This window comes from Scyliorhinus canicula, chromosome 21 (genome assembly GCF_902713615.1).
Source record: "Scyliorhinus canicula chromosome 21, sScyCan1.1, whole genome shotgun sequence".
NCBI lineage: Eukaryota > Metazoa > Chordata > Chondrichthyes > Carcharhiniformes > Scyliorhinidae > Scyliorhinus > Scyliorhinus canicula.
The window spans coordinates 20,112,466-20,126,691 of record NC_052166.1 but is presented as its reverse complement, the minus strand read 5'-3'; the positions used below and the strand labels follow the sequence as shown (position 1 = coordinate 20,126,691).

General features: G+C 52.7%; 1 protein-coding gene across 6 annotated transcripts in view; it reads left to right on the top strand.

The window, feature by feature from the left end:
• lrsam1 (leucine rich repeat and sterile alpha motif containing 1) overlaps positions 1 to 14,226 on the top strand; it is a 112,627-nt gene that overhangs the window by 36,950 nt on the left and 61,451 nt on the right. For all 6 annotated transcript variants that reach the window (XR_005458558.1, XR_005458557.1, XM_038782632.1 and 3 more), the window contains exon 9: positions 7,604 to 7,734. Coding sequence is in view for 4 of the 6 variants with exons in the window: in XM_038782632.1 (XP_038638560.1) it covers positions 7,604 to 7,734 (131 nt within the window). In the remaining 2 variants the exon portion in view is untranslated. The remainder of the gene's footprint in view (positions 1 to 7,603; positions 7,735 to 14,226) is intronic.

Sequence of the window (14,226 nt, the reverse complement as noted above, 5' to 3'; positions counted from 1 at the left end):
CACTCGCTGCTTCAGTCAAGCTGCGAGACTGAAGAATAGGCGATGAGCTGTCATCCAGCTGATTGATTTTACTGGACAGCCTGGCCCTTCCTGACCCATGGCCCTTCCTGACCCTATGTTCACCTGCAGTTCACAGACTTGAACTTTCCAGAGATGTCAATGGCGGAGTTTTGTTTTGCCATCCTTTTTGACAAGCTGAAGGAGCTGACAATTCTAACATGCCAGCTAACTGGTCCTGGAGGGGTGCTGTAACCACTGATCAGCATTTATTCACATGGGGATGGGGAGCTCGCTTTAATTGTTTCTGGCCCCACCCATATAGTCCCACAGTGACCTACGCCCCCGGCCCTCCCCTCATTGACTTGAGACTTTACTAATTCCTGCAGCTTTGTCCTTGGCCCTTCATGTGTGGAGGAGGGGACCCTGATGCTGGCTTTAAACTTGGGCAATGGGCCTTTTGCTGAAGTAATTTGTTTGCTCAAGAGCAGACTATACGGTCAATGGAAGAGTTCTGGGAAAAATTGATGTCCAGAGAGATCTGGGAGTCCAGGTCCATTGTACCCTGAAGGTGGCAACGCAGGTTGATAAAGTGGTCAAGATGGTATACGGCATGCTTGCCTTCATCGGACGGGGTATTGAGTACAAGAGTCAACAAGTCATGTTACAGTTGTATCAGACTTTGGTTAGGCCACATTTGGAATACTGCGTGCAGTTCTGGTCGCCACATTACCAGAAGGATGTGGATGCTTTAGAGAGGGTGCAGAGGAGGTTCACCAGGATGTTACCTGGTATGGAGGGTGCTACCTATGAAGAAAGGTTGAGTAGATTAGGATTGTTTTCGTTGGAAAGACGGAGGTTGAGGGGAGACCTATTATATAGAACAGTACAGCACAGAACAGGCCCTTCGGCCCTTGCTGTTGTGCCGAGCAATGATCACCCTACTCAAACCCACGTATCCACCCTACACTACGGGCAATTTAGCATGGCCAGTCCACCTAACCCGCACATCTTTGGACTGTGGGAGGAAACCGGAGCACCCGGAGGATACCCACGCACACACGGGGAGGACGTGCAGACTCCGCACAGACAGTGACCCAAGCCGGGAATCGAACTTGGGACCCTGGAGCTGTGAAGCATTTATGCTAACCACCGTGCTGCCCGTGCTACCGTGACCCCTGATTGGGGTCTACAAAATTATGAGAGGTATGGACAGGGTGGATAGCAACAAGCTTTTTCCAAGACTGGGGGTGTCAGTTACAAGGGGTCACGATTTCAAGGTGAGGGGGAGAAAATTTGAGAGAGATGTGCGTGGAAAGTTTTTTACGCAGAGGGTGGTGGGTGCCTGGAATGCTTTGCCAGCGGAGGTGGTAGAGGCGGGTACGATAGCATCATTTAAGATGCATCTGGACAGATATATGAACGGGTGGGGAACAGAGAGAAATAGACCTTGGAAAATAGGCAACAGGTTTAGATAAAGGATCTGGATCGGCGCAGGCTGGGAGGGCCGAAGGGCCTGTTCCTGTGCTGTAATTTTCTTTGTTCTTTGTTCTAATGATGTGATGAATTGCCCAGGCCCGTGAGTAATGTTAAAATACAATTCAATCCGAGAAGCTAAGTGAAGAATGAATGAAGCTTCTCTCCTTGGGTAAATGCACCATCCATCAATGTGCTTGCTCAAATAGACGACTATATCCCAGGTTCCACAGTACGGCCTCCCTGTCCAGATTTGAGCTACGTGCCCATGCTTCGATGGGGTAACATTTTGATGGAGTTCTGCCTGGCGTCCTACCAATATTTATTTTTGAAGCAAGGTCCCCTTTCATAACCCCACGTTGATGTTTATGGGATCTTGCTGTGTGCTGTTTTTCCTGCATTACCTGAGGGGCTGGCTTTAGGCCTGTGGGATATTCTGAGATTGTGAAAGGTGCTGTATGAATGCAAGTTCCTCCTTTTTTTTTTTTTAAATAATTTTTATTGAAAGAGTTTTTCCATACAAACATTTACCCCTACTAATTTTTAAATTATTTACAACACAATCCCTCTAGGCAAATGTCCCTCCCTCGCCCGCCCTCTCGCGCGCACCAGTCCTCCCCCCCCCCCCCCCCCCCCCAGGCAACCTTAACAAACAAGGCAGCCTACAGTTTCAGACATGAGCAGCGAGCAGACTTGCCCGCGTTACAGTCGTGCATGTCCCCCCACAACCCTTGCTGCCCCCCCCCCTCCCCCCCCCCCCCCCCCCCCCGGGTTGCTGCTGCCACGACCCCGAACGTCTATCTCTGATCTAAAAAGTCAAGGAAAGGTTGCCACCGCCTGGAGAATCCCTGTACCGACCCTCTCAGGGCAAATTTGATCCTTTCTAGCTGAATATAGCTAGCCATATCGTTAATCCAAGTTTCAACGCTTGGAGGCCTCGCGTCCTTCCATTGAATTAATATCCTTCGTCGAGCCACTAGGGATGCAAAGGCCAGTATTCCGGCCTCCCTAGCCTCCTGTACCCCCGGTTCTACCCCGACCCCAAAGATCGCAAGCCCCCATCCTGGTTTGACCCTGGACCCCACCACCTTCGACACCGTCCTTGCCACCCCCTTCCAGAACCCTTCCAGCACCGGACATGCCCAGAACATATGCACATGGTTCGCTGGGCTTCCCAGACATCTGACACACCTGTCCTCACCCCCAAAGAACCGGCTCATCCTTGTCCCCGTCATGTGAGCTCTATGCAGCACCTTAAATTGAATGAGGCTCAGCCTCGCACACGAGGAGGAAGAATTGACCTTCTCCAGTGCATCCGCCCACGTCCCGTCTTCTATCTGCTCTCCCAGCTCCCCTTCCCACTTGGCTTTCAGCTCCTCCCCTGATGCTTCTTCCGCCTCCTGCATTATCTTGTAGATGTCTGATATCTTCCCCCCTCCGACCCAGACCCCCGAGAGCACCCTATCACTCTCCCCCTTACTGGGGAGCAGGGGGAACCCCTCCACCTGCCGTCTAGCAAATGCCTTCACTTGTAAATATCTGAACATGTTTCCCGGGGGGAGCTCAAACTTCTCCTCCAGCCCTCCCAGGCTCGCAAACCTCCCCTCTATAAACAGGTCCTTCAGCTGCCGTATGCCCACCCTGTACCAGCTCTGAAATCCCCCGTCGATGTTCCCCGGGATGAATCTATGGTTCCCTTTTATTGGCGCCGCCAACAGACCTCCCATTTCCCCCCTATGTCGCCTCCACTGCCCCCATATCTTGAGGGTGGCCGCCACCACCGGGCTCGTGGTGTACCTCGTGGGGGGGAGCGGCCATGGTGCCGTTACTAGGGCCCCCAGGCTTGTGTTGCCACAGGACGCCCTCTCCATTCGTTTCCAAGCTGCCCCCTCCCCTTCCATCATCCACTTGCGCACCATTGACACATTTGCCGCCCAGTAGTACCCCGAAAGATTGGGTAGTGCCAGCCCTCCACTGTCCCTACTCCGCTCCAAAAAGACCCTCCTCACCCTTGGGGTGCCATGCGCCCACACGTAGCTCATGATGCTACTCGTCACCCTTTTGAAGAAGGCCCTAGGGAGGAAGATGGGCAAGCACTGAAATAAAAACAAGAACCTTGGGAGGACCGTCATTTTGATTGACTGCACCCTCCCCGCCAGCGACAACGGTACCATGTCCCACCTCTTAAATTCCTCCTCCATCTGTTCCACCAGCCTGGAAAAGTTCAACTTGTGGAGGGTCCCCCAGTTCCTTGCCACCTGCACCCCTAAGTACCTAAAGCTCTTTCCTGCTCGCTTGAAGGGGAGTCTCCCAATACCCTCTCCCTGATCCCCCGGGTGTATCACAAAAACCTCGCTTTTGCCCAAATTTAGTTTGTACCCCGAAAAGTCCCCAAACTCTGCTAATAGTTCCATTATCTCCGGCATTCCCCCTTCTGGGTCTGCCACGTACAGCAGTAGATCATCCGCATACAGCGATACTCGATGTTCCTCCCCTCCCCTAGTCAGTCCTCTCCACCCCCCTGAACCCCTCAGTGCCATCGCCAACGGTTCAATCGCCAGTGCGAAAAGTAGGGGGGATAGGGGACATCCCTGCCTGGTCCCTCGGTGGAGCCCGAAATACTCCGACCTCCTCCCGTTTGTCACTACACTCGCCGTCGGGGCCGAGTAGAGCAGCTTCACCCACTTAATAAAGCCTTCCCCAAACCCAAACCGTTCCAACGTCTCCCACAGGTACTCCCACTCCACCCTATCGAATGCCTTCTCCGCGTCCAGCGCTACCACTATCTCAGCCTCCCCCTCCACTGCCGGCATCATAATTACATTCAGCAATCTCCGCACGTTCGTGTTGAGCTGCCGCCCCTTCACGAACCCCGTCTGGTCCTCATGGATTACCCCTGGCACACAATCCTCTATTCTAGCTGCCAGGATCTTTGCCAGCAACTTGGCATCCACGTTCAGAAGCGAGATAGGCCTGTAGGACCCGCACTGCACGGGGTCTTTATCCCGCTTCAATATCAGGGAGATCAGAGCCTGCGACATTGTCGGGGGCAGAACCCCCCCCTCTCGCGCCTCATTAAAGGCTCGTACCAGTACCGGTCCCACCAAGTCCACATTTTTCTTATAGAATTCCACCGGGAACCCATCTGGCCCCGGCGCCTTCCCCGCCTGCATCTGACCTATTCCCTTGACTAGCTCCTCTAGCCCTATTGGCGCCCCCAGCCCTTCTACCAGCCCCTCCTGGACCCTTGGGAACCTCAATTTGTTTAGGAAGTCCTCCATTCCCCCTCTCCTCGTCGGCGGCTCAGACCGATACAACTCCTTGTAAAAATCCCTGAAGACCCCGTTCACTTCTTGCCCCTTCTGCACTACCTTCCCGCCCCTCTCCTTCACTCCCCCAATCTCCCTAGCCGCATCTCGTTTGCGAAGCTGGTGTGCCAGCATCCTGCTCGCCTTTTCCCCATACTCATAAACCGCACCCTGTGCCTTTCTCCACTGCATCTCTGCCTTCCTGGTGGTCAGCAGGTCGAACTTGACCTGCAGGCTGCGCCGTTCTCCCAGCAGCCCCTCCTCTGGTGCCTCCGCATATCTCCTATCCACTTCCAATAGCTCCCCCACCAGCCTCTCCCTCTCCTGCCTCTCCTTTCTTTCTCTGTGCGCCCTTATGGAGATCAGCTCTCCCCTGATCACTGCCTTCAGGGCCTCCCAGACCATCCCCACCTGCACCTCACCCGTGTCATTCAAGTCCAGATAGCTCTCAATGCTCTTCCGGACCCTTTTACACACCTCGTCGTCCGCTAACAGCCCCACATCCAGCCGCCACAGCGGGCGCTGGTCCCGCGCCTCCCCCATTTCCACATCCACCCAATGTGGTGCATGATCAGAGATCGCAATGGCCGAGTACTCAGCTTCCCGTACCCTCGGGATCAGCCCCCTGCTCAACACGAAGAAATCGATTCTGGAGTACACTCTATGGACGTGGGAGAAAAAGGAATACTCCCTCGCCCTCGGCCTACCAAACCTCCATGGGTCTACTCCTCCCATCTGCTCCATGTACCCCCTCAGCACTTCTGCCGCTGCCGGCCTCCTATTGGTCCTTGAGCTCGATCTGTCTAGCCCGGGGTCCAGCACTGTGTTAAAGTCCCCCCCCATGATCAAGCCCCCTGCCTCCAGTCCCGGAATGAGGCCCAATAGGCGCCTCATAAAACCCGCGTCATCCCAGTTCGGGGCATATACGTTGACCATCACCACTTTCTCCCCCTGCAGCTTACCCTTCACCATCACATACCTACCCTCCTTATCCGCCACCACCTCCTCCGCCACGAACGACACCCTCTTTCCCACCAGAATCGCCACCCCCCGGTTCTTTGCGTCCAATCCAGAGTGGAACACCTGTCCCACCCACCCCCTTCTCAGGCGAACCTGGTCCACTACCTTCAAATGGGTCTCCTGTAACATTGCTACATCAGCCTTCAGTCCCTTCAGGTGTGAGAATACCCTTGATCTCTTGACCGGCCCATTCAACCCCCTCACGTTCCAAGTGATCAGCCGGGTCGCGGGACGACCCGCCCCCCTCCCCTGCCGATTAGCCATGTCCTGTTCCCTGCTCGCCCCGGGTCGACCCTCCCCTTCTGACCCGCTCCCCATGGCGATGTCCCCCTCCCCCCACCTCTCCAGTCCTCCACTTCTCGTTTCTGGTCTTTTCAGCAGCAACCCGGTGTCCCTCCCTAACCCCCCTCCCCCCCCAGGCTAGGACCCCTCCTAGCCGCGATGTACCCTCCATCGTGCTCCCGTAAGTCAGCTGGTTCACGCTGACCCGGCTGCTCCTGCCACACTCCGACCCCCCCCGGCTCGGGGGGGGGGGGCCTCCCCCCCCTTGCCACTCCTCCCTGGCCCCGCTCCAGCGCGGGAAAGGTCGCCATTGCTAGCCACGCCCCGCACTCCTCCCCTCCCCCCTCCTCTGCCCCGCGCGCGGGAAAACAGAGGAAAGCCCGCGCTTTCGCCCTGCCACACCCCACCCCACCATCTTCAGTTCCACCCCCGTCCCCGTCCATGCCTGTAAAGAACCCCCCCTAGGAGCCCATATCCCCGATCTGCTCAGTTCCTCCTTTTTTAACCATAGAATTCCTAAAGTGCAGAGGGAGGCCCTTTGGCCCATCGAGTCTGCACCGACCCTCCGAAACAGCACCCTATCCAACCTTAACCCCACACGTCTTTGGACACCTAAGGGCCAATTTAGCCTGGCCAATCCACCTAAACTCTATATTTTTGGATTGTGGGATGAAATCGGAGCACCGGGAGGAAACCCACGCAGGCACTGGGAGAATGTGCAAACTCCACACAGACAGGGCAGCACGGTGGCACAGTGGGTTAGTCCCGCTGCCTCACGCGCCGAGGTCCCAGGTTTGTTCCCGGCTCTGGGTCACTGTCCGTGTGGAGTTTGCACATTCTGCCCGTGTTTGCGTGGGTTTCGCCCCCACAAGCCAAAGATGTGCAGGCTAGGTGGATTGGCCGTGCTAAATTGCCCCTTAATTGGAAAAAATGAATTATAAAATTTTTTTTAAATTTAAAAAAAAATCCACACACTCACCCAAGATCTGAATTGAATTCGGGTCCCTGGCGCTGTGGGGCAGCAGTGCTAACCACTGTGAACTTTTGAAGATCACCCCTTCACGGGCTGTTTAGCACACTGGGCTAAATCGCTGGCTTTGAAAGCAGGGCAGGCCAGCAGCACGGTTCGATTCCCCGAACAGGCGCCAGAATGTGGTGACTAGGGGCTTTTCACAGTAACTTCATTGAAGCCTACTCGTGACAATAAGCGATTTTCATTTCATTTTTCATTTACTCTTAACCACCCCCAGTGAGTTCCACTGGACCGGTTGAATGCCAGAAGTAATGACAGAGTGGACTTAAACACCCTCCTCCCCTGACCTACATGCATAATAAAAAGCCACTTGGGTGGACCTAACACATCCATATTCAGGGAAAGGGAGGATATTACAGATGGAAACAGTATAGATGCTGTTCACTTTCAGTGAGGAGATGTTTGGCAAAAAGTGCATAGTCACATTACAGGCCTCACTGTGGACATGATTGGAAATCAACCTGAGATGTTTTTGCTTCCATTCCAGAGCTTGGAATCGAGTACATGCCTCCCTCTCAGTACCTGCTGCCTGTGCTGGAGAGTGACGGTAAAATACCAGAGAGTGACGGAGTGGACGGCATGTTCCGACAACAGATGCAGGAGGCGGAGCAGTGGCAGGTGAGAAGTGGAGAGGTGCAAGTTCTGTCTGCGGGTTAAAAGTGGATGATGAATTATCCAGCTCCAATTTGATCGTTGTGCTGTAGAACAACGAAGGAATGGTCCCCGACATTCTCTCCCTCCCTTAAACAGGCGATGTGGGCCAGCGTCCTGCTGTGTTCCTACATGAACAGTGAGCAAGTGAATAGATTACCCATTCAGCCAGACCGACTTGTGTGAAGGTCAGAAGCTCACAGTGCTGATTAGGTTAGGTTGCTCTGGCAATCTAACTCCTCTCAGTACAACCATCAGTCATCCATTATGTGGATTTGCATGAGCTCTCTTTGCTCTAGGTGTCAGTATCAAGTGCTCTTAGCTCATGGATACAACTTCCTCCACTCTCCCCTCAAATATGTTCTTGTCCCATAAAACCCGTTGCTCACCAAAATGTACAATTTCATGTTTTCCCACACCACCCTCTCTCTAACGTTGGTTGTTTGGAGGAATTTGTCGGCCTCGAATCCCTGGCTGCTGGAGCAATGTTCAGGTCGGTGTTACTCTTTCTGGAAATTCATTGCACCGGTTAACCGTATTTTCTGACATGCATCCTAACTTTGCCATTTACTCATTTGAATCCACGTGCCTCCCTGAAATAATTGTCCAGGATCAGCGAAATCGTGGCCTGTGACATCGTCGGGGGCAGCACCCCTCTCTCCCTTGCCTCATTGAATGTCCTCATCAACAACGGTCCCAATATTCCAGAGAACTTTTTGTAGAACTCCACTGGGTACCCGTCCGGCCCCAGGACTTTACCCGACTGCATGGCCTTCAGACCCTCCGCTATCTCTTCCAACCCGATCGAGGCCCCCAGCCCTTCTACCAGCTCCCCATCTACCTTCGGAAAATTCAGCCCCCTCGGAAATGCCTCAATCCCCTCCGGCCCTGTAGGGGGTTCCGACCCATACAACCTACTATAAAACTCCTTAAATCCCTTATTCACCCCTGCTGTTTCTCCAACCAGGTTCCCCTCTCCATCCTTTACTTTCCATGTCTCTCTCTGCCTCCCTCTTTAAGCTGCTGTACAAGCATTCTGCTGGCCTTCTCTCCATACTCATAAATCGCCCCCTCATCTTTCTCAGCTGCCCTACTGCCTTCCATGTGGTTAACAAGCCAAACTCTGCCTGTAAAGCCCTGCCTCTGGGGTCTCCGCAAACCTCCTGTCGACCTGCAATATCTCCTTTACCAGTCGGTCCGTCTCTGCCCTGTCCACCCAGGTAGTTCTGGACATATTTCCTCAGCCGTCCGCACACCTCTTTGTCAGCTAAAAGACCCATGTCTAACCTCCAGTGTGGGTGCTGGTTACTGTCTTTACTAAGCTGCAGGTTAACCCAGTGCAGAGCATGGTCTGTGATGGTGATCACTGAGAACCCCGGGCGCGATTCTCCGAAATGGAGACAAGAGTGTTCGCGCTGTCATGAATGCCGTTGCGTTTCACAACGGCGCGAAACGGGCGCGGGGACTACCGATTCTGGCCCCCACAGTGGGCCAGCACAGCACTGGAGCAGTTCACGCCAGTCCAGCCCCCCTTCCCGGTGGCAAATGGGTGGCGCGCCAGCCTGCGCGTGCGCAGTTGGGCCGTGCCATCCCGCGCATGCGCAGCTGGGCCGCGCCAACCCACGCATGTGCGGGGGACTTCCTCAGCACGCCGGCCCTGACGCAACATGGCATAGGGGTTATGGGGCCGGCCGCGTAATAAAGTAGGGCCGGGGCTGGAGAGGCCGGCCTGCCAATCGGTGGGCCACGCTCGCGGGCCAGACCCGATCGGAGCCCCCCCCCCCGGTGAAGGAGCGCTTTTCCCCGCCCTACAGGCTGCCCCCCCCCCCCCGACCCTTTGCGCAGAGTTCCCGCTGGCAGCTACCAGGTGTGAACGGCTCAGGCGGGACTTTGTCGTTTCCGCGCTACCGCTCGGCCCATCAAGGCCCGAGCATCGGCGGCCTACTACCGCCGGTGCAAATGGCGCCGATTCTCTGCTCCTCGGAGAATCTCCTGCCAGTGTTGAACCGGCGCCAAGGGAAAAAATGGCGCGAACGGCGATTCTCCCATACGGCACGGCATGGGAGAATCGCGCCCCCCGTGTCCACCACCCCCTGTCAGTAAAGCCCGGCTCGGAATAAAGAAATCTATCCGGGAGTACACTTTACGTATGTGTGAGTAGAAGCAGATCTCCTTCACCCTCAGCTGCCCAAATCTCCATGGGTCCACCGCCCCCTCCATGAACCCTTTTAGTTCTTTTGCCATTGCTGGCACCCTGCCCATTTTTGAGCTTGACCGGTCTAAACCAGGGTCAATAACTGTGTTGAAGTCCCCTCCCATGACCAACTTATCGGTATCTTCCCCGGCAGCCTCTGTATAAACTCTGTTGGGGAGCTCACCCCCCCCCCCCCCTATTTCCCCCCCCTCCCCACCCCTAGTAACAGCACAATGTATATCGACCCCTTTGATGAGCCTAACATCTGCTCACTCCCAACTACGCTTCCGTGAGCTAGCCCGCTCAGCTAGCTTGGTGGCCCCCATCCCTGGCGCCAGACATTCTCCCACCCATTGTTCCCTCCCCACCCTCCCCCTCCCCACTCAAACACACATATTCAAATGACAAACAATCCCAACACAATTGCCCAACAGAAAAAAAAACGCTAAACAAAGAGAAGATCTAAGCAAACACACCTCTATTCCCCAATAGTGCAAATGTAAACTTTAACTCACTCAGCTCTGCAACTGGCCCCAAATCAAGACAGAAGGCGTTACAAATAGCATCCACAAAAGAAAAAACGAGAAACTTTTTTCAACATGAACGTTGCAGCAAAGTTCAAAAGTTAGTCCGCCACCAGTCTTTTCCTTTTCACGAAGTCCAGCGCTTCCTCAGGCGACGCAAAATAAAAATGTTGCTCCTCTTAAGTGACCCAGAGACGGGCCGGATGCAGCAGTCCAAACTTCACCTTTTCTTAAAAAGGGTCGACCTGATCTGGTTAAACCCCGCTCTTCTCCTGGCCACCTCCGTACTCGGGTTCTGATTAATCCGCAGGATACTGTTCTCCCATTTACAGCTCCGTGTCTGTTTGACCCACTGTAAAATTTGCTCCTTATCCAAATACATATGGAATCTCACCACCATTGCCCTCGGGGTGGGGGGTCTCCTACTCACGGCTTCCTTGCGAGCGCTCTGTGAGCCCTGTCCACCTCTAAGGGCCGGGAGAATGCCCCATCCCCCAGCAGCTTCTCAAGCATATCTGTGATGTATGCCCCAGCGTCCGCTCCTTCGGACCCCTCTGGGAGCCCAACAATTCTCACGTTCTGCCGGTGGGACCTAATCTCTAGGTCCTCCACCTTCTCCAGGAGCCTTTTCTGCTGGTCTCTCAGCATCCCCACCTCCAGCTCCACCGCAGTTTGATGTTCCTCCTGGTCAGCCAGCGCCTTCTCTACTTTCTGGATCTCCCGATCTTGGGCATCCAATCTAAGCTCCAGCCGCGCAATTGACTCTTTAATCAAGTCCAAGTAGTCCCGCTTTTGCTTGGCGAAGCCTTCCTGGATAACTTGCATCAGCTGCTCCATTGACCGCTGGGTCGACAAACCAGAGGTCCGGTCCTCCGCCATGCTGTCTCCCACTGCAGCTTCAGCCAAGCCTTCTCTGTCCGTCTGTTTCTGCCTTTGCGAGCACTTCTAGTCCTCCTCTCCATGCACCGATGTGGGAATCCCGTACACAATTGCCTCTGTCATCGATTTTTCAAATCAAAGCCGGTAAAAAATCGCGGGGAAAGAATCCAAAAGTCCGACCCGAGCGGGAGCCACCAAATATGCGACTTACTCCTTCGTCGCCGCCACCAGAAGTCCAGTCCAGATGGATTTTTATGACAATCGGCACTGATTTTGTGGTCATCATTTGACTTTTAATTCCAGATATTTATTGAATTCAGATTTCACCATCTGCCTTAGTGGGATTCAAACTCGGGATTCCTGTGAGTGCCACTCTTTTTTTTTCTCCCGTATCCCGTGAGTGTCATCACTCTACTTTTCTTTTGCGTGTTGGTCCTGCAAACTTCTCCTTTTCAAGTATTTATTCAATTCCCTTTTTGAAGGTTGCTGTTGAATCTGCTTCACTGTCCTTTCAGGCAAGTGCACTCCAGATCATCAGGACTCGCTGTACTAAAAACATTTTCCTCCTTTTCCTTACAGATTTTTTTGAGACAATTATCTGATATTCTGCCACTGGAAGTAATTGTTTTAATTTACTCTCAATACCCTTCACAATATTAAACATCTCTTTTAAATTTCACCATAAGGAGAGCAGGTCCTGCTTCTCTAGTTTCACTACATGTGGCGTGTTCGCCATAGAATAGGTGACAAATGGACAAGAAAGAATTGGCTGAGGAACGATCTTGAGCGGTGGCCTTCCTTCGAACCGCAAAGAATGCAAGCAGTCCAAAGATGTGCAGGTTAGATGGATTGGCCATGCTAAATTGCGCCTTAGTTAGGTGGGGGATTGGGCCTAGGTAGGGTGTTCTTTTGAAGGGTTGTACAGACGTGATTGGCTGAATGGCCTCATTCTGCTCATGTAGCGATTCTATGAAGCTATGGTCAAAAGGAAAGCTAGAAATCTGGCAACCCCAGCAAAATCCAGGCATTTCATCCTTGCCCACCCTGTGCAAAGCTGTGCAGGTCTGCAGTGGGCTCCACAGTCACCTTAGAACATAAAACCATAGGATATAGGAGCAAAATAATAATAAACTTTATTGTCACAAGCAGGCTTACATTAACACTGCAAAGTTACTGTGAAAAGCCCCTAGTTGCCAGAGGGAGAATTCAGAATGTCCAAATTACCTAATAGCACATCTTTCGGGACTTGTGGGAGGAAAGCAGAGCACCCGGAGGAAGTCCACGCAGACACGGGGAGAACATGCAGACTCTGCACAGACAGTGACACAAGCCAGGAATCAAACCTGGGATCCTGGTGCTGTGAAGCCATCGTGCTAACCACTGTACTACTCTGCGCCCTTCTCTCAACACCATGGCTCGTCTTGTTTAGCAACCTCCTGTATGGCGCCTTGTCAAAGGCCTACTGGAAATCCAAATAGATCAGGTCCACTGGTTCTCCTTTGTCTAACTTCCTCATTACCGCCTCAAAGAATTCTAACAGATTTGTCGGGCCTGATCTCCCCTTGACAAATCTGTGTTGACTCAGTCCTATTTTATCATGCACTTCCAAGTACTCCGCAATCTCATCCTTAATAATGGACTCTAAAATCTTACCAACGACCGAAGTCAGGCTAACCAGATTATAATTTCCCGTCTTCTACCTCCCTCCCTGCATAAGTTTCTACCCCCGCATGGCAAGATGATCTTCTATAAATAAGGGAAACCGATAATGACAAATTATTGCCATCACCGGTGCCATTCTAGTAAATCGCTGCATCACAGGCTTTCTAAAGTATGGTGGCCAGAATTTGACACCCTAACCTAACTGAATCTTAACCAGTGATTTATAAATGCATTTATTTACACTTCCTTCTGGTAGGTGTTAGTTGCATAACCAACTGCATTGAATTCCGTCTGCCATTGTTCTGCTCATTTACAGATCTTGTCCAAATTATTGTGTAATTTTTAGCTGCTTGTCCTGATTCTCTCCCGTGGTATCAAATGCTAATTTGGCCATTTTTCATTTGATTTCTGGGTCCCTGTCATCATAAACCCGAGTGGTCCCAGCACCTGGGCTCTGGGTACGTTGCACTCCATCCTGTGCCCCACCTTGAAGCAACACTTCAGAAGCAAGTATCCAATATTTACCACCTTTCATCCATACCCAAGGTTCACCCTGAATCCTTGCATCCCTGAACTCAATTAAAAGACTTTCAGGTAGAACTTTTCCAAATGCTCCGTGAAGATCTAGTTATAATAGATTGTTAAGGTAAAGGTAAAGTCGCCATAGTCCCAGATGACCATAGGCTGCTTTCCCCTTTGAGGGGGCTGACTGGTGGTGGTTTAACCTGAGGATCACCGCACCTCAGGAGAGGGGCACGGTTGAGAAGGTTCATGAATAACCTCAGCCAGTACGGGAATTGAACCCGGGCTGCTGGCCTTGCTCTGCATCACAAACCAATCACAAACCACCTGTCTAGCCAAATGAGCTAAACAGGTCCATTGTAGCTCTTATCATGAGCCACTTGGATCATCATTTTCTCAAAGAATTCTGGGAGACCCTTTCTAAGTCCATAATTTTATTATTATTTTTTTTAAATTTAGAGTACCCAATTATTTTTTCCAATTAAGGGGCACCTAACCTGCACATCTTTTGGGTTGTGGGGGTGAAACCCACGCAGACACGGGGAGAACGTGCAAACTTCACACAGACAGTGGCCCAGGGGCGGGAAACAAACCCGGGTCCTCAGCGCCGTAGGCAGCAATGCTAACCACTGTGCCACCGTGCTGCCCCTCCATAATTAAGAGTTGGGCAACATCAGT